Source organism: Paroedura picta, chromosome 6 (genome assembly GCF_049243985.1).
Source record: "Paroedura picta isolate Pp20150507F chromosome 6, Ppicta_v3.0, whole genome shotgun sequence".
In the NCBI taxonomy this organism is placed as follows: Eukaryota; Metazoa; Chordata; class Lepidosauria; order Squamata; family Gekkonidae; genus Paroedura; species Paroedura picta.
Window position 1 is genome coordinate 56,531,702 of NC_135374.1, and position 18,590 is coordinate 56,550,291.

The 18,590-nt window shown below is 40.9% G+C and overlaps 1 protein-coding gene across 3 annotated transcripts; it reads right to left on the reverse strand.

The window, feature by feature from the left end:
- Positions 1 to 18,061, reverse strand: CCT8 (chaperonin containing TCP1 subunit 8). 3 transcript variants are annotated; one of them, XM_077342487.1, is made up of 16 exons: positions 17,884 to 18,061; positions 16,550 to 16,640; positions 16,191 to 16,270; positions 14,943 to 15,092; positions 13,760 to 13,940; positions 12,527 to 12,588; positions 10,375 to 10,512; positions 8,427 to 8,605; positions 6,825 to 6,891; positions 6,435 to 6,522; positions 5,840 to 5,955; positions 5,593 to 5,664; positions 5,346 to 5,510; positions 3,337 to 3,456; positions 2,785 to 2,883; positions 1 to 232 (listed from the first exon to the last, which is right to left on the reverse strand). In XM_077342487.1, exons 1-15 carry the CDS (start codon positions 17,941 to 17,943, stop codon positions 2,791 to 2,793), a joined length of 1,662 nt encoding a protein of 553 aa, XP_077198602.1. In that variant the 5' UTR covers positions 17,944 to 18,061; the 3' UTR covers positions 1 to 232; positions 2,785 to 2,790. The 3 variants fall into 3 exon arrangements, with proteins under 3 accessions (XP_077198602.1, XP_077198604.1, XP_077198603.1); XM_077342489.1 differs by lacking the exon at positions 17,884 to 18,061 and adding an exon at positions 17,350 to 17,494; XM_077342488.1 differs by lacking the exon at positions 2,785 to 2,883.
- Positions 18,062 to 18,590: the final 529 nt, after the last annotated feature.

An 18,590-nucleotide genomic window follows, 5' to 3' on the forward strand; every position in this document is an offset into this window, starting at 1 on the left:
TATGCACCAGTTTTGTAATATTTTATTACAATTAGAAAGTTATAAGAACAGGTGGAAACATTTCATTGAATTAGTGGTACAAGACAAGCATTTAATCTCATAATTTAGGTGACCAACACTAATACACAAATTGCTCAGGAACTCAAGTAACACTTTAGTCATTTTGGTCATCATCCAAATCTTTCTTCCCTGATGGAGGCTTGGGTCCACCAGCTGGCTTTGCCATGATTATCTAGAAGAAAAAGGAATGGTTAGACTTTTCTTATTTCTTAAGTAGCTGTGATGGACTATATTTTAAAAACTTAGAAGTTTATAAATAAGTGAACAAAACAGCTAAAGGACTGTAAAAGGCTAATTCTTCACAGAAACAGAGAGCCAAGTTCCAAGCTGCTTCCAGCAATCTGATTGTGGTTAGCATCAACTGAGCAGAGCAACTTTTGAACTGGATGCTGAGGAGAATTTAGTCTGAATTGTCACAGTTGAGAAGAGTCAAGTATTGACAATTTCAGAATTCATCCCTGAGTGACAGCAGTGTAAAACTGGCAGAGAACTGGTGAACAGTTGCCAAGGAAGTTTGGGGAGCAGCTAAAGACTCCCATTCAAAAAAGGGGATAGATCTTCTAGAACAGTGGTTCTCAACCTACCTGATGGTGCGACCCCCTTTAGGTCACTGAGGCTGCCACCGCCTCGATAATCCAAAGGGGGTCGTAAGGTTGCGCGCTCTGGCGCACTGGCAATCACAGAAGCCTGATGTTTCCGCGATTGATGAAATGGATGTGTGCAACCCTCACACCATTAGGAGGGCGACTGCGGTGTGGTGGGGGCTGTGGCAGTGGCGTAGTGAGGCTGGCAGCGGTGACCCCTGGGAAAAGGGCCTATCGACCCCCCAGGTTGAGAACCAGTGTTTTAGAGATAGGATAATTTGCCTATCCAATCAAACAGGGAGTTAATTATGAATACAGAGATTCCTAGTCTGGTATGGTTAGAAACATGCAGGGATCTGCATTAGGAGTTATTTAATTTGTTCATAAATGATCAGGAGTAGGGATGGGCATAAATGAAATTTCACTGTTCTTTGAGATGCTTTCCCTAAATCTTTTGTGGACTTTTGTCCAGTGCAGGGGTTAAGCTGGCAACCATTTTAAGCTGACAACAGATGGCTGCAAATACCCTGCTGTCAGCCTAACATTGCTGCAAGCCGTTTCAGCATACTGGTCCACTTTCCTAAACTGGTTACCCATTGCTGTCCATATCCAGTTCAAGGTTTTGGTTCTAACCTTCTAGGCGCTTCGCGTTCTTGGACCCATATGCCTGAAGGACCGCCTAGTGCCCTACGTCCCCCGCAGAGCTTTAAGCTCTGTGGGTGATAATCTATTGGTCCTTCCCAGCCCCAGGGAGGCACGCCTGGCCTCGACCAGGGCCAGGGCCTTTTCAGTCCTAGCCCTGACCAAGTGGAAAGAGTTCCCGGATGAGCTGCGGGCCCTGCAGGAGCTTTTGGTGTTACGCAGGGCCTGCAAAACAAAGCTCTTCCACCACAGGCTGGGGTAACAAAGGAGATCAAGCCAACCCCCCCACCCCCCCAGTCAGCCAGCAATCAGTCTGAGATCTTGACCATTTTTCCATCCCTCCAGAGATAAAGTCTGGGTGGAGGGTGGGGACAGTTTTTATAGATATTTTTGCTACGTCACTTGGGCTTTTCTCTGTGATTGTTGTCCTTTTTAATGGGTTTTTATAAGATGCTTGTAACCCACCACGAACCATCCTTGGGAGTTGTAGGGAATTAATCAAATAAACAAATCCCAAAGGGAGGCTGTAATAGCTGCCAATCCCAAGCAGCCCCCCCCCCCCATAGCTCAGTTTAACCGCAGGATCTGCTGGGCTGAATATACTAACCCATACATTTCACTCATTAAAATGTCATTAGAAGTCATTTTGCTTCCTCCTCCAAAAAAGCCCACTTTTAAGTGGGGAGATCCAAAACAGACCAGCTGGACCAGTTCACTTAGGAGGGTTGGGCTGTCTGAGTTCAGGAACACCCCAAACCAGTATCCAGTCTGTGTCCATCTTCCAGTCAGCATAGTGTCAAATTTGTGGATTACAAATAATTTCATGATAGAAACTTGAGCTTCAACACTTTTTCACAGAGTAAGAAGCAGGGCAAATAAAAGATTTCACGTATAAATGGTTATAAAAATCTTAACATTTTATCCCTGAGATCGTGACTTACCAGGAAAGGCTGAAAGTGGATAGCTTAATGAAGTTCATAGGCATTAGACTCAAACAAAATAGTAGCTCATACAACACAAATGTAAACTTCCCTAAAGAATAAGTTGATAACCCCAGCAGATTTTTTAAAGAGAATGAAAATTCATAGAGGATAAACTTAAAGATTAGTTGTCCTGATGGATGTATTATATTTTCAAATTTGGAATCGGTGTATCTTTAAATGTTAGTTGTTCTGTGACTGAGAAATGCTAGTTATGTGCTATTATGGCAAACAGGATGCTAATCATACAGAAAAGTTCTTATTAGTCTACTGTAGCAAAAAAAAACTATAAAGAGAATTGTGCATATTTGTATCTAGATTTAAAATCATGTTTTAGAAACACAGCACCACAAAACATTGCATCTTTAGTATTCTGAGCAAACTGTAATAAAGTGACACTTGCTTTGCACACACATGCTTATGCAAAATCTGGGCAGAAAATACACAACAGCCAGGCCACGTGTAAAATACTCATGCAAATGCCTGTTATTAATGTGGAACTTCAAACTAACTCTTACTCCATACTACTGTTCAGGATCATCTTTCCAATCATCCTTGTCCCAGTGTCCTGGTGATTTAGGGGCTTTTGGACCACCTGCTGCTTTTGCCATAATAATCTACAGAAATTCCACAAAAAATTCCAGAGTGTCATTCACTGTATATCAAAAACATGAACACCTGTTTTGTGTGTGCAACAGAACAGACCTAACCACATTTTCTGCTAGTGGAATCAAGGAAAGGGAAGATTATTTTCACCAATTTCTCATTCTCACTGCAGATTCCCACACTGTACTCAGTGCTGCTCCCAAATATTCCCCAATTGGGAAGGGAAGGCTGCAACTGGAAAAGAGAAAGTCAAGATCTATTTACAGAACTTTAGATCTCTCATCACCCTTTGAAAATATGACTGCAGTCCCCAGAAGAAACTTTTGTAAGCTAAAATGATACCGAGGTTAGCTCTAAACAGAACATCCCAAAATAACTGAATAAAGTGTGTGTTCCTGCAATAAAAGCCTATCAATTAACTTGACTACAAAACCCATAACACAGAAAACCTTGTGCCAGCTCACCTGATCAACTCTTAAGACAGTGACTGCAGCATTTGTAGCCAGCTTGATACCCCAGAGTTTGCCAAGGAATGTGTCTAACACACCAGCTTCCAACATGTCTTTCACAGCTGCAGCTTCAGCCTGTCAAAAGGACACAGAAAACACTATTGAAATCTGAAAAAAGTCACAGCTCCCACCTTCCCATCTTGTTGCCATGACTGTTCTCTGCCTTCATTGTTATGGCTCCCCTCTTTGGTATGTGACTAAGCCACTTGTTCTTTACCTGTATTTGTCTACAGAGCCGTTCACCAAAAGAATGAGGTGAGCTGCAGACAGAGGATATGTGCAACACAAGAGGAGATAGGATTGGCTGGGAGAAAGGGTGGGAGCAGACCTGATTTGCAGGACTGAATTTTGAACATGAGGTGTAAAGGCTAGCGTGTTTGACGATGAAGTGACAAAGCCACAAACAGCAAACCTAGAGATAGTAGTTAGCTCCACATCTCTTATTCTGAAACTTCTCACCTCATTCAATCAAAGCACAATAACCCTGCTGTGAGATCTACTCTAACAGAAAGAACGTCCAAGGTCTCCGCCTGTAACCAAAGTAAGCTTTTCCTGATAAGTAACCTCTTTTTTGTTCAGACCCTCCTTATTTCCTGAGTACACCTTTTCTACATATCAAGTCCCTCTTCAGTTAGTCCAGATGTTTATTTTAGGCATCTCTACTTCCTTCAATCCCATGAAAAGGAACATTTTGTCACTATTCTCCTATCCGATAACTAAAATTGCCTTTTCACATCTCAAAACTCCTGCTCAGTTCAGCGTTAGCTTATATATCCTGAGCTGCTTGTCATTCCCTCTCCTCTTCCACATGATCTTCCTTACAGATTTTCTTGGATTACTACATGAACTGCTGCATGGATTTCTACTTGCTAAGTGACTCCTCCTGGAACTCTTAAACGTTTAGGCCACTGTAGATCAGATGCCTGCACAAGTCAACAGACACACATAAAAAATAAGTCAGTCTCTCCCCTCCATTTTCTTTGCTATTCTACTCTCTCCTTCTCCAACATACTATTCATTGATACACGTGATATGAATAAATAATACAAAAAAGTTGGGATTGGCCAAAGTACTTCTGGGTTCCTTAGTTTATTTGTACTACAATGTCCTTGAAAATTACTTCAGCCAATGCATGTTTTGTTCACACAAACAGCAAAAATTTATATCCAGACATTCTAATTCACCAGGGAGAACCATTGGGACAGTTCTTTATCACTTCATACTAAACCAAAAAAAATCATGATTTTACCTGATCTTGACATTTCAGGTATGTACAGCAGATATTTTGAGACTTTAAAATAGAATTTATTTCATGCAGGGAAGAGCCTAATTCCACGGTGTAGCTGTGGTGTAAACAGAATTATCTTCTAAGGCATATGTGTTTTGTAGGTAAAATGAGAATCCAGGTAAAAAACTATTTCTAGTTACCCATGATATATGAGTGGAGGTTCATAAAAAAAAAAGTTGGGGGGGAGGCACACAAATTACATAATTGGGGGGTCTCTAGAATTAATCCTTGGCTGGGATTTTCCATCCAAAAAATAATGTATGAGGTGTACGAGTTCAGTTGTAGTCAGAGTTCATGCATATCTGGCTTAATATTGCCTTGCAGGAATATCTGAGTGTGCTTATTACTGATATCTGGCAACATTTTGTATTTATTTATTTTATTTATTTATCATACTTTTATACCGCCCTCCCCGGAAGCTCAGGGCGGTTTACATTATAACAGAGAACCATACATAAAACAGTCTGTAGAACATGTACACCAATAACCAACAATTGCAACCAAACACAACACAGTATAACAATAAACAATCATAACACAAACAGGTCCAGGGCTTGTTGATGGGATTCTGAGGGGGGTGGCTTATTGATTGAATTCTGAGGGGGGGGTGGGGGGGAGCATGAATGTGTTGTATAATTTAATTTCTGCTGGCGATTGCAGACAATTCATTTCTTACCTCAATATCAAACCCAACGTTTTTGTTGCCTTCTTGATGTACTGCATAGAGTTTTGAAATAAGTTCATTAGCTTTAACTCCAGAATTTTCTGCCAGGGCACGGGGTATTACTTCAAATGCCTCAGCAAATTTCTTGATAGCATACTGATCAAGACCCGGACAAGTCTAAAAGCAAAAGAGATGGTTTTTCAAGAAACCCAAGCAGCAAAACAGAAAGTTTCATTTAATAGGTCAGTCTGAAAGTTACCTCTCCATATGAAGTGATCTGCTTAGCCAACTCAATCTCTGTTGCACCACCACCTGGAACAAGGCGCTTATCCTAAAAACAGTGGGCATAAGGCAGGGATTCTTATCATCATTAAATATAAAGGCTTCAGAGTTTAGTTGTCTGCCACTTACCAAATAGTTTGTATCTTGGTAAGACAGCACCTTCACATGAGTACTTCAGCAACTGCAGATAGTTGCGTTTTAACAAAATGTCATTCCTTACTCACCCGAGTGAGTACTTTGAATGTATTGACACCATCATCAACTGCTCGCTCTACATCATCCATGAGATTGTCTGTTGAACCACGAACTAGTATAGTAGAAATGGCACCATCTTCCTTTTCTGTTAAGAAATTTGCTCTTATGAAATCTAAAATTGCAGACCTGGAGTATATGCCATATTTAAACAGTAAAATGTAATACAGAACTAGGTCAATTCCAGCACTGATGCTGAGCAGCATGTCACACAAAGGGCTTGGCACAAGGGGCTAGTTATCTGCCAAAGCAACCAATATGAGTCCACAAAGTGTGGCAGTGTCATTCAGGATGGTGGCACAGAAGGGAATGGACATGGCTTATGCCTGTTACTGCCTCTCAAAACTGCAAAGCCACTAGCTGAATCCAAAGCAAGCCCAAGCCACTAGCACTGAGGCTCAGCTTGCTCCCAGTGTATTTGGCCAAGTACAACCCTGATCTTCTCTCTACTCCACTCCTTCTTTGTCAGCACAAGCAACCTACTCAATGAGGGACACTGATGTTATGGGACACTTGAGCTAAAAAGACTAACTAAACTTCATTATTTAAAAAGACAAGGCGACATACCATGTTTAAACACAACTACTTGTGTTTCTCCAACTTCTGACAAATAAACATTATCACAGTGACCCATTTCTTCTTGATTAGGTGGTGTCTGTGAAGGAAAACAATAATACTTATTTCTGCCAAGATAGAAATCTCTATTAGGGTTGTGCATGGTGGCGTCCAAAGCAGCCGTTCCAGGCCAAAGCAGCCAGCACCGTGGTGCGCGGGGAGGCACCAACACACAACACAGCGCATGCACTCAGGTGCAGAGCTCTGTGCCTGCATGTTTGTGCTGACTGGTGTGCCGGCGCCTCCCTCCGCCCCATGGCACTGGCTGCTTCAGCCTGGAACAGCCACTTTGGATGCTGCTGCACACAGCCCTAACCATCGCATGACTTCTTGGTTACATACCAGTCTGGGTAGGGCCGTAGCACCAACTGTTTTGCAGAGTCTCCTGAGATCCCATTTAGAATTCAGCCTTTGGAGAGAAAAAAGAAGTTTTCAGGAAAGATATAACGCTCGTTTGGAAAAGGTTATTACTGAACAAAAATCAAAGGTTCTGTGAGTGTTTACTACCAGCCCAGTCCAAATAACATCCAGGCTGTTTTCTTCCCTTGTTTAAATAAGCCCTGTGCAGCCAACCTGTCTGAGCACACTCTGCCATATAAGGAGGAATACTGAGCTCAAGTACACTGGCCCGGCCTCTGCGCAACTGCTGACGCATTGGCATGGTGCAGATGATGTGATGATGATATTATCATCACATCATCTGTCACGGTGCTGATAAAACTGTTCTGACCGAGCAGTGATATCAGCGCTCTCTCAGCCTCACCCACCCTCGGCGATTCTATAGGAAAGTCTTCGTCATGCAACCCTGTCTCTGACTGCTGCTTTTAGTTTGTTCATGGTCATCCCTGTATCGGCTTTGATCGTGTCAAACCAGCGGATCCTTTGGCAACCACACTTCCTTTTGCCGCTGACCATGCACAGCATTAATGATTTTTCTAGCGAGTTTGATCATATGATGTGTCCAAAGTAAGTGAGCTTTAGCTGTAATATCTTGCCTTCTAATGACATAGTTGGTTTGCTCCTCTCTAAAACTATCATGTTGGCTGTCCATGGTATTCACATTCGTCTCCAACACAATACGAAAGCATCTATTCTCCTCCTGTCTTCCTTCTTCAGGGTCCAGCTTTTGCATCCACAGGTTGTTATGGGGAAGAAACGGTGTTGACTAGCCAGCACTTTGTATTAAGGCTGATATCTTTAGTCTTCCATATTCGGTTCATGCCTAACATTACGTTCTGGCCCAGTGTTATTCGCCATTTGATTTCACGTTTGATTATAGAGCCAAGAAAGATGAAATCATCAATACATTCAGTGTTCTCGTTGTCAATCGTGACTTAGTGCTACTGCCAGTAGCTGTCACGATCTTGGTCTTTTTGATATTTAGATATAGTTGCATCTTGGGATTATACTTGGGAGTAAAGGCCCCTTGTGCATGCCCCCTTCCTATTAATAGCACTTCTTCCAAGTGTTCACACCATGGGAACAACTTGGTGTTTGTGCAGAGGCAAGACCTTGTGCCAGTGAATAAATGTACCAATGAGTCATCTATGCAGGGCTACAGTAATAAGGTCTTCTAGAAAGATTTACTACAATACGATAATCTCCAGCACAGCAGTAGGCTGACTTTTTTCTTACATTGCTAGCAAAATCTACTGATATGTTTACAAAGCAAAAACATTAGCTGAGCTGACAGTGTTGTTTATGAAAAGAAGTGATTTTCTGGATCTGGCCAAAACCTAACCAGCCCAGAGTTCCTTGGAAAAAAATGAACAAACTCAGAGACCACAAATATTAAATAATTCCCAGGTGTTAGAATCATTCCCATGTTAGAAGACAGATGGGATTTTGATAATGGATCAAATATTGTATCAGCCTTGCAAGAGTACCTTTTCTAAAATAGCTGATTTTGGGAACAGAATAATATTTAATTTTTATAAGCCTTACCTGACTACCATGAGATTGTATTTGTTAGCATAATGAAGGGCCATGTCTGCTATTTTCCCACCAGACACCACAACATTTGCACCAGCATCAGCAATAGCTTTGACTTGCAATTCCATTAAATTCTCTTCTCCTTTACTAAAATTCACCAATTCTTCAGCATTCTTGATCAGTACTGTTCCCTGTAAAAAAATAAAATAAAACTAGAGATGTGTGGCAGAAGATTCTCTGAAATTGGAAGTTTCTCCATTTCTACAGATTCAGTGTTTCATAAGATTAGGAACCATTCATAGATGGCAAGCTACCAAGTTTTAAAGCTGTAATTAATATTTGCCAGGTAACTCTTATTAGAAATTGAATCTAAGAGTACATTTATGTTTTATAAATTTGTAAACCAGGGCTGGGAGACAGGATAGCACAACCCCCCACCCCTCCCCACATAATGAAAAGAAAAACTAGTTATGAATTCACCTCATGGGCAACACAAATCATTTGGAAACTAAAAGCTAAAATGTATACTAACAATAGTCCCCTCACACTAAATGGATATTGTAATTGCCAACATGATACAAAACAAGTAATACAAATGATGTTATGCAGCTGAGGTGCCTAGTGACTTCCATGGAAGAATTCTGTTAAAATAGCTGAGTAGAGAATAACAGCCATGGCATATTATGCACGATACTTTAGTTGTGCCAAAGTTAGTGTCACTTGTTTTCCGTTTTTCTTAAAGTTAAACCATATGAAGGCAATACATTCTTCATTAGCTTACATTAAAAGTATGGTTCCAGTAACAATAGTTTCTTCATAGAACTCTTAACTGGTTTGAATGTTAACGCTTTATCTCCATCCCATCCCCCCACCCAAATATTTCAGCTTAAGCGATTGTTCCTACTGAGACATAAAACATAGGATGTTTTAAGCTGTAACTACAAGTAAAAATACACTAAATCAGATCACATTTGATTTAGGGCATCGGAAAAAAATTTAATTACAACTTTCCAGAAAACTTATCACTAAATAAAACATTGCTTTTTTACACTCAAAGAAATAACATGCTAGTGATCTATTCAAGATGAAAAACAAAACAAAAACTAAGCTCTATTCCATTCTGAGTTTCAACATATTATAATTTCTATCTTACCTCTGTACAAATCCTGTTTTAAATAATGCAGGAACCAAGCATCGCAAGAGAAAAGGTAGCTTCAGTATTCAAGAGTCACTATGAACTGGCCTATGATCTAGTGAACTAGCTAATGGATATCTTGTGCATTCACACGATCTCTCATCTGTTACCTTATCAGCACTTCCATCTACTGAGGTTTAGTGAAAGATGGGGCAGCTGCTAAGCAACAAGCTGGACAATTCTCACAGCAGAGGGGTTCCACAAAGATCAGGACCAATGCTGTTAAATTTGTTCATAAAAGACCTGAATTTTGAAAATGAATGGCATTGTGGAGATGATACTAATTTGTTTGGAGATGATACTAATTGGAGATGATACTAATGTGGAGTTTGAAGATGATACTAATTTGTTCAAGATAGGCAGAAGAACCCCCAAAAATTGGGGGACTGAAGAACAATCAGGTAAGTGTGGTTTAAAGTGCATGGTGATGCACACTGGGACCAAAATACCAAACTGAGAGAAGTGATTTCGGATAGTTGATGAAAATGTTAACATGCAGCAGGGACAAAAAACACAAACCACACTGAGATTATTAAAAAAGGATATGAAGGTAGCAAACATTACACATGGCCTAGATAGGCTGTTAGGACTGGGGTGAAACCAGTGCCTGTATAAATGTTGGCACCAGTGATGTGGGGAACTATTGTCAGGTTTCCCTGTGTAATCCCATTTATAAGAGGAATCATTTAGAGAAAAAACAAGCAGCAAATATATGAACCAGTCCCTAATTAGTTATAAACATTTATGGTAAACTCCCAGACATACCTTGGTTTCCGTTATCATACCATCAAAAGGACAAGAATATACAGCTATTTTAGCATCTTTGACAGAGGTAACATCACCTTCAGTTTCTTTTTTAAAAACCATGCCATGTAATACTGTAGAGGCACAAATACCAGAACCCTGAAGGAAATACAAATTACAATCATTATTAAATATTGGTTAGTCACAAATCTCAAAAGTGCTTTACATAAATTCAGGAGTACATTGTGTTTGTAAACTTTGATCTCATCTGAAGTTCTCAGACTCAAATGAAATCTATCATAGTTAAGAACTCCTTTTTCTTGTGCTTCTGCCTCCACATATCCTTGGCACATACTTGGACCTATCTGCCTAATTTCATGTAAAATAAAGAGATGTAACAGGAAAGGTCCTTTTATATTCACAGGATTCTCTATTAGGGAGCATTTCATGACAGTTTGAGAAGCATTAAATTCAAGTGCCAATTTAGCTTAAAGCATTTCTATCTGAAATGTTTACCAAATTTAGTAAAAACTAAGAGACAATAGCTAAAAACTGCCAGCACTATGTTGTTGTTGTTGTCAGCCATTCAGTCATGTCTGACTCTTGGCGACTATAGTATTAATTCAAATAAATACGCTACATCATTATAGAGGTGAAAGCCAGAATTTGAGACAAAGGTTGGTAAATTTTCCAATGCTTTATTGTTCTGTGGAACTGTGTTAAAGTGTGCACATATATTTTATTGATGTATAAATAGGAATATGGGGAGGGAGTGACAAGAGCAGCACTTGTACAAATTAAAAGCTAAAGTTATTAATTCAACAAAGTAGCTGTATAGGTCAAATTTGGTCATCAACCTGATTTGCCATTCAGAGATTACTGTCTATTATTCTACTGGTTTATAGTAAATGTCATTTGGAGGCTGCCGCATAAAATTGAGGCTCTCCAGTGATGTCAAAGGAGTTTAATTTTGCTTAAATAGGTGAGTGGACAATCATGTTTTGCACAGTTCTCTGGGAGAGCCAGAATTCATGCATCAACTGTTTTCATTGCCTTAGCCCCCCACCCCAAATGTAAAGGATGTACATGCTATACTGTATTTGAACTTGTACTATTCCAATAAAAATAATTTCTACATATAGTTCTGAATTTTATTTATATTTATTCATTATAAGTTTTATATACCGCTCCTCCCAGTGAGCCAACTTGGGGCAATTTAGAACTGCTAATAATCAATTATCACTCATGTTGCTGTGGTTGGATTGGGGGGGGGTGTAACAATATAGAGGGAGCCCAGTTGATGTTTTATCCAGAATTATCATGATGTTCATTGACCCTAACCAAATGCCTTGCATAAAATCTCCAGCTTACAGGTCCTGCAGAACTGACCTAATTCTGTCAGGGCCCTTAGCTCTTCTAGCTCATTCCACCAGTTGGGGCCAGGACTAAAAATGTCCCTGCCTTGAGAGAAGTTAAACTTACTTCTTTTGAGCCAGGGAATACCAGTTTATTGGAACTGGACAATGGTAATGCAGTTTGGGGACGAGGGGGTATAGTCAGAGACGCGGGACCCAGACAGTAGAGCATTTAAACAATGCAATCTTTTTTCTAATCATTCGTTTCTACTGGGACCTAAAATTAACATGCAGTACTTTTACATTTTGTTTACTAAGCAGAAGTCAACATAGATGCAATATCAGGTGATACTATTTCACTACATTGGAAAACTCTCCAGAAAACTGTCTGTAAAATTTTCCAATTTGTATTTTTCCACAGCGGGAAGAACTGTCCATGACCAGTGCTTTTCCTTTCCCACAAAATATGCTCCCTAAATAATCTCAACTTTTGTGTATTTACAGACTTCAATTTTGTAGTTGTACAGAAAACTTTGTAAATATAAGTATGCCAAAAATTCAAATTTACAGATAAATGTATTTAGGAATTGATACTCCACTTTTCTCCCCTATGGTTATTAAAATAGCTTAAAAGTTGAATAAACTAGCCATCAGTATCCTATCCTCTTATTTGGTTCCAATGAAAATACAAAAAGAAATTTGAAGCAAAATTTCAAAATTCTAAGAACTCCAAGATTATCAAAGTCTGCATTTTAGTCATCTGAAAGCTCCCCAAAGTATGCTCCTCTCGACCACACAATACAAAGAAAAATACTTACTAAGATTTTGCAGACTCGGATGTTATCGACATTGAAATGGCCGGACTCGGGGAAAATAGACACTGTGAGAATTAAATCAAAGCCACAAGTTTTATTGGGGGATGGAGAGAGGATTAAATGTATAGATGAAAATCTTTTACTAGTTAGTTAAAATTGGTTTAAAATATGCAAGAATACAACTGATGACAATATATCGGTTCACATAAAACCAGTTTGGCACTTCAGAAACATTTTGTAATGACTTATGATTTAATTGTTTCCACTTCAGTACCATTTTGCAGCTTGATCCAGTTAAGGCACCCATTGATCATCAGCAAAAGATACCAGCAGCCATGTATCCTTTCAGCAGTCTTTTCCTGCCCCACATAAATTTATTCCTAGAGTTACAGAACCCACAAAAACAGAGAGGGTACAATTTAATCCCTTCTCCATCTGAAACGCAGCCACCTGAACTCCACTCCCACAACACAAAATTAACTTCCTGAGAAAGGGCTGTTGGGGGGAAGGGGAACACAAGAAAAGTCCATGAATCACAGGATCCAAAACCATGGTATACAATCCTAGTTGGCCTCTAACAACACAAACCTCAATTTATTAAACTGGGTATAGCACATTTCTACTACACGTATGGTCTCCCCCAAAATGGAAGTAACTGACTGACCACAAGCATAGAAGTTAAAAACAAAGAATGGAAATACAGAACATTTTACACACAGCCAAACTATGATATGGTGCCAAAGAAAACTACACCAATATCAACAAAAAAGACACACTGTTGCAAAAGGGCACACTACAGCTGCAAGCCCCTTCCTTTGAAACATGTGCTGTGGCCCAAATTGAAACCAGCAGCCCTTAGGTCTGCTGATGCTACCCACCCCGTGCTGTAGCTGGCTAACAAGATATGGCTGCCAAAAGCCATTTGAGAGCCACCTAACAGCCAATGACAAACCCAAGTGCCCAGTCTCATTCTGTTCATTCAAGCACAAAAGAGAGTCTTAGGCTGCAGGGCCTTATAACTGATCTACCCAGCAGACCCAGGAATGCTATGATCTAAATGCTGAAAGCAGCATTCAACATAACAGATCAAGGTTACCAGAAAATTCAGAAAGAGACTTCAAATGTGTTCCCTATTGTAAAAGCCATACTTGATTCACTTTAATATGAATAGAAAAAATCAAAGACGTCACAGAAAAAAAACTTTTATTACATTTAGCTAAAATGGTGCTTACTTACCACATGCCTGCGCAAGAAGCTTAGACAGAAACATTTCATTGCCACATTGTTTACTCATCACTGACGTATGTAGTAAAGATGTCACTTCTTCAGTGTCCCGAAGATTTTTTGCGGAGCAGCACACTAGATCAGGAAGAATCTCTAGTGCTTTTTTACAAGCTTTTTCGTAGCCTTCAATCACCTAAATTAAATACATCAACATGTCTAATAATGACAACAACATGTATTACGGTACAGCTCAAAATAAGCTAGGTGTTGTTTCAGAAACTACTATCTGGCTGTGCAAAGAACATTGTACAGACAGCATAGCAGAACACAATAAAAACATATTACCGTTCTTCAAAGGCATCAACCATCAAAAGAGTTTATTCTTTTCTCTTACTATGCAACCTAAAACTTCTGTTTCGTAGGGTTCCTTAAGAGCTGCATAAATTGCAGTGCACTGGGCTGTGTGGGAGCTCTGTAAAAATGGCAGATTCTTCCTTATGCATGTGCACTTTACATGTGGCCTTAAGGGATGTCAAGTCACAACTGACTTTGATGACCCTAGGAAGGGGCTTTTCAAGGCAAACAAGATTCCCATTGTTTCTCGCTACAGTTTTCACTGGTGATCTCCCATCCAATCTTTTCAACATCTATGGTGTTCTGTTTCTACAGAGGCTGAAGGAAGCTTAGGCAAAACAACCTTTTGAAACAATGTGCTGCCAAGCAGCAATTGTATTTTTTAAAGATTATAATAACGATAGGAAGAATCTGAGCTCTATAGAAGTCACTAAGGTTCCATAGTTTTGGAATACTATTCTGAATTACAATAATCTGTTGGGAAGGAGAATACAAAAACATATATCCAGCCCACAGGCTATCGCAAACCACTATGCTATGCACTACATGAACCAATAGATGGACGCATTTCAGCCCTTATGGGACCTTCTTCAAAGGTCTGGTTTTAGCACACACCTATTGGTTTACATAGTGCATAGCATACTGGTTTGCGATAGACTATGGGCTGGATATGTGCTTTTAATTCCTAATTTTTTAAAAAAATTGTGCACAATAAAAGTAATATAACTTTAACAATATAGACATTCAACCTTTGTAGGTCCTAACTGTTACCAGTTGGGTTTTTATGGTTCCAGTTCTAGTCCCCCCCCTTTTTTTGTTTTGTTTTTGGAAAGGAGTGTACCTCTGAAACAGAAAGTCCCATTCTTAGAAGTTCTTCTGCAAGTTCTAAGAGAGCTCCAGCAAAAATAAGAACAAAATTTGTTCCATCACCAACTTCTTGCTCTTGCATGTGAGAAGCCATGACAATCATTTTTGCAGCAGGGTGCTGAACCTGTTTAAAATTTTATATAAGAACTATTAAATATCTCTCCTAGCATGTCTTACCATACCACAGTAACAGTACAATCCTATGCAGACTCATTTCAATCAAAGCCCATTGATATCAATGGGTTTGGACTACAGTAACAGAGTACAGGTTTGCACAGCTAGATATTCAGCTTATATAATGCCATTGTTTTATGAGACACAAAATTAGCCACCATGAGCACTTGTATGAAATGCCAAAACTATTTCTACCAAACGTCAATGCAGTATTATCACAATAATCTATTTCAGCATGAAATACACTTCTTAAAAGCCTTTTGTCTGCACTAACCACCAGTACCTGAAACAGAGAAGAGAATAATATAAGCTGGTTTTGGTTCCCCACTGGGAAAACTGCAGGATATGCAGTAAATAAAAAGACAAGATGCAAAGAACTCCACTTAGTTTAAATCTTTCCCCCCCCCCCACCATGCATCTTATCTTTCTGAGCTTTACGCTCAGCGGGGGAGAATCTCCTGATCGTTCCTGGCCCTAGAGAAGCGTGCCTGGCCTCGACCAGGGCCAGGGCCTTTTCGGTCCTGGCCCCTACCTGGTGGAATGAGCTCCCGGGTGAGCTGCGGGCCCTGCAGGATTTACCAGCTTTCTGCAGGGCCTGCAAGACGGAGCTCTTCCGCCGGGTTTTTGGTTGAGGCCGGGGTCAGCGAATGAGTGCCAACATTCCCCCCCCCCAGACTTAGCATCTCCTCCCCACCCTCCCTGCCGCTCTGATAGCAGGGGTGGGAATAATAAGTTCCGCCATGTTGGGATTGTTTTAAAGTCTTTTAATGGGCATTTTAATGGGGATAGGACTGCTGTGACCCGCCACGAGCCTACGGGGAGTGGCGGGATATAAATCCAAATAATAATAATAATAATAATAATAATAATAATAATAATAATAATAATCCCTGTTCTTTCTCCGAAAAATCCTCATAGAGAAAATTTAATAACCAAAAGCATGCCTTGATAAATAACATATTAACACAATAGCTCAAGGAAGAATCCCCATGTTTAATGTGTATTATTTTAATACAGATCCTAGATGAAAGATACAAAAAGAACTTACCTCTAACTCTCTTAAGATAGTAGCAGCATCATTAGTAACAAAAAGCTTTTCCAACTGATTGATAACCATTTTGTTCATTCCTAAACAAATCAGAACACTTTTAAGTACAGCTGCAATCTACGCTGTAAACGACATTAATCATACTATTCATCATGTCAGGCATTTGTTGAACAGAAGATGCATAATATTTTGCATTTGTAAAATATGAAAGGTTTCAGAATAAGTGGTACATTTCCTAGATTTGTCAATAAAAGAATTAAACAAGGAATTATTTATTTATCCAAGAAATAAATAAGAAATTATGCCTTCAGAATTTCTCTTTTAGGTCTAAAAGGTTCTAAATATAAGGAAGAATTTACCATTTGGTCCATAAGCTGTCCGAGTTGTTTGAGCTAGCTCTTTACAAGCCTGAATGTTCCGAAACACTGCCTCTTCCAATCCTGAGTAATGCTGCAAAGAGAAAGCAAGCATTCAGTATGTTTTAAGATACATGGTTTTAAGTCAAAAAGTTATTCAAAATGAAAACTGGGTATTTTAAAACTACCAAAATATAAGCTAATTTAATAGGTGCTCATATTTTAGCAAGCCAAAGAGTGATTTGCTGATGCATTAATCTATATGCTCTCCAATTCAGGTTTCTATGGGCAAACCTTGAAAACACTTTCCTCCACTTATGACTTCATCACTTCAAAGTGATATATTTCATTACATTTTTTGTTAGAGGAAGGAGATCTTTAACTAATTTTCAACATTTCCTTGTAACGCTCAATTTTTTTCTCCTAGACTTGAGTGTTATGGATCCTAGGTGCTACTGGACTCTGATTTTATTGTGCTACTTCAGACCAACATGGCCACTCATTTGAATCTCTCCTCAAGCAGCTTATCTTGACAGGTCAGTTGCTTTGCAGGCCCTTTAAACACCTTCCCTCCCTCTCAACGAGAGGCACTGGCAGCATGGTGCTCTTAAAATGACTTCTGGAGACCTTAGATTTGGGCCAAATCTGTTCAGGCTGAATCCAAAATGGTCCGAATCTGTTGTGTGTGCGCACAGGTCAATCAAACTGATTGCACAGCAAAGCCCTAGGCACGGCTAATGGCATTATCACATTTAAAAAAACAGCAAAATGCCCCTTGGGAGGAGGGGGCCGTGGAAGAGCACCTGTTAAGGGTGAAGTATGATACATGAATTCCTGTACGGAGACCGGTCTCGAGATTCGCTGCACTCGTGCGCTCTCGAGCCAGAGCAAACAGGAAGGGAGCCAAGTGGCCCGGAAACTGTCATGGGCTAAAAAGGGCGCTAGAAGCCCCGCACCGCGCTTCCCAGCCTGAGAGCCGCTTCGTGCTACCAGCGCCCTTTCTGTGCCGCGGGCGCCAATGGCGGGGAAGGGGATGCCAATCCAGGCGGGGTGGGGGGGGGCTTCCCTCATGCTGCGGGGAAGTCGGAGGGGGGAGGGGGCGCTAACGCCAACCGCGGAATCCTCGAAGCAAGAAGAAAGAAAAACCCGTTAGTTCGGCCGCACGCGCGTCACGGCACCGCGTTGCCATGGGTGGCTCAGGCCCAGCAAGCCCCGCCCCTCGAGGCGCGCATGGGACCGGCCGAATGGCGCTCCCTGGACAGCCTCCGCTTCTGGAACCTTCCGCGCCCCTCCTCGGCCTTTCCCCGTCCCCGCACCAGCTCCCGTCTCGCGCTCACCTTCGCGCCTTCCTTCAGCATTTGGGCAAAGCCCGGAGCCTTCGGGACATGCAGCGCCATCTCTGCTCTTGCTCCGCTTTTCCCGGCCCCGACGCGCACAGCCACAAAAGGAAGGGGGAAATGACTGAAGCGGCGCGCGCAACTCGGTGTCCCGCACGCAGGCGCGCCAAGGGGAGGGCGGAAAGTAGCCGCCGGAAACGAGGGAGTGGAGGGGACGGTGAAGAAAGGCGGAGAGTCCCTGCCTTATCACGACGCATGCGCGGCTGAAATGTGGCCTCCGTTTTCTTCTCCCACAATATGCTCCTGTCCTTCCTCATTCATTGTGTGGTTTAGATACTGTGCTATTCTCTTTGAATTAAAATTTGGAATGGGATGGTTCCCGGCATACCGCTTGTGCGCAATTTCCAGCAATTGTGGTGGATTCAGGTGACTTTGGCAGTTATCCACTATTCTCCTATTCCATCCATGTTACTCGCTGGATGTTTCCAAGAGCTGTTGTTTTGTTGTTGTTGTTGTTTTGGGGGCGGGTTACATTTTGGTAACTAGTGTATAATGTATGATACAATTCTTGCAGTATGGATTGGCAATACTCTACCATTCATCCTAGGTGAAAGATACAAAAGCTAGTTTTACTGTACATATACTCTGGCCACCTCATGAGAAGGAAGGACTCCCTGGAGAAGAGCCTGATGCTGGGAGCGATTGAA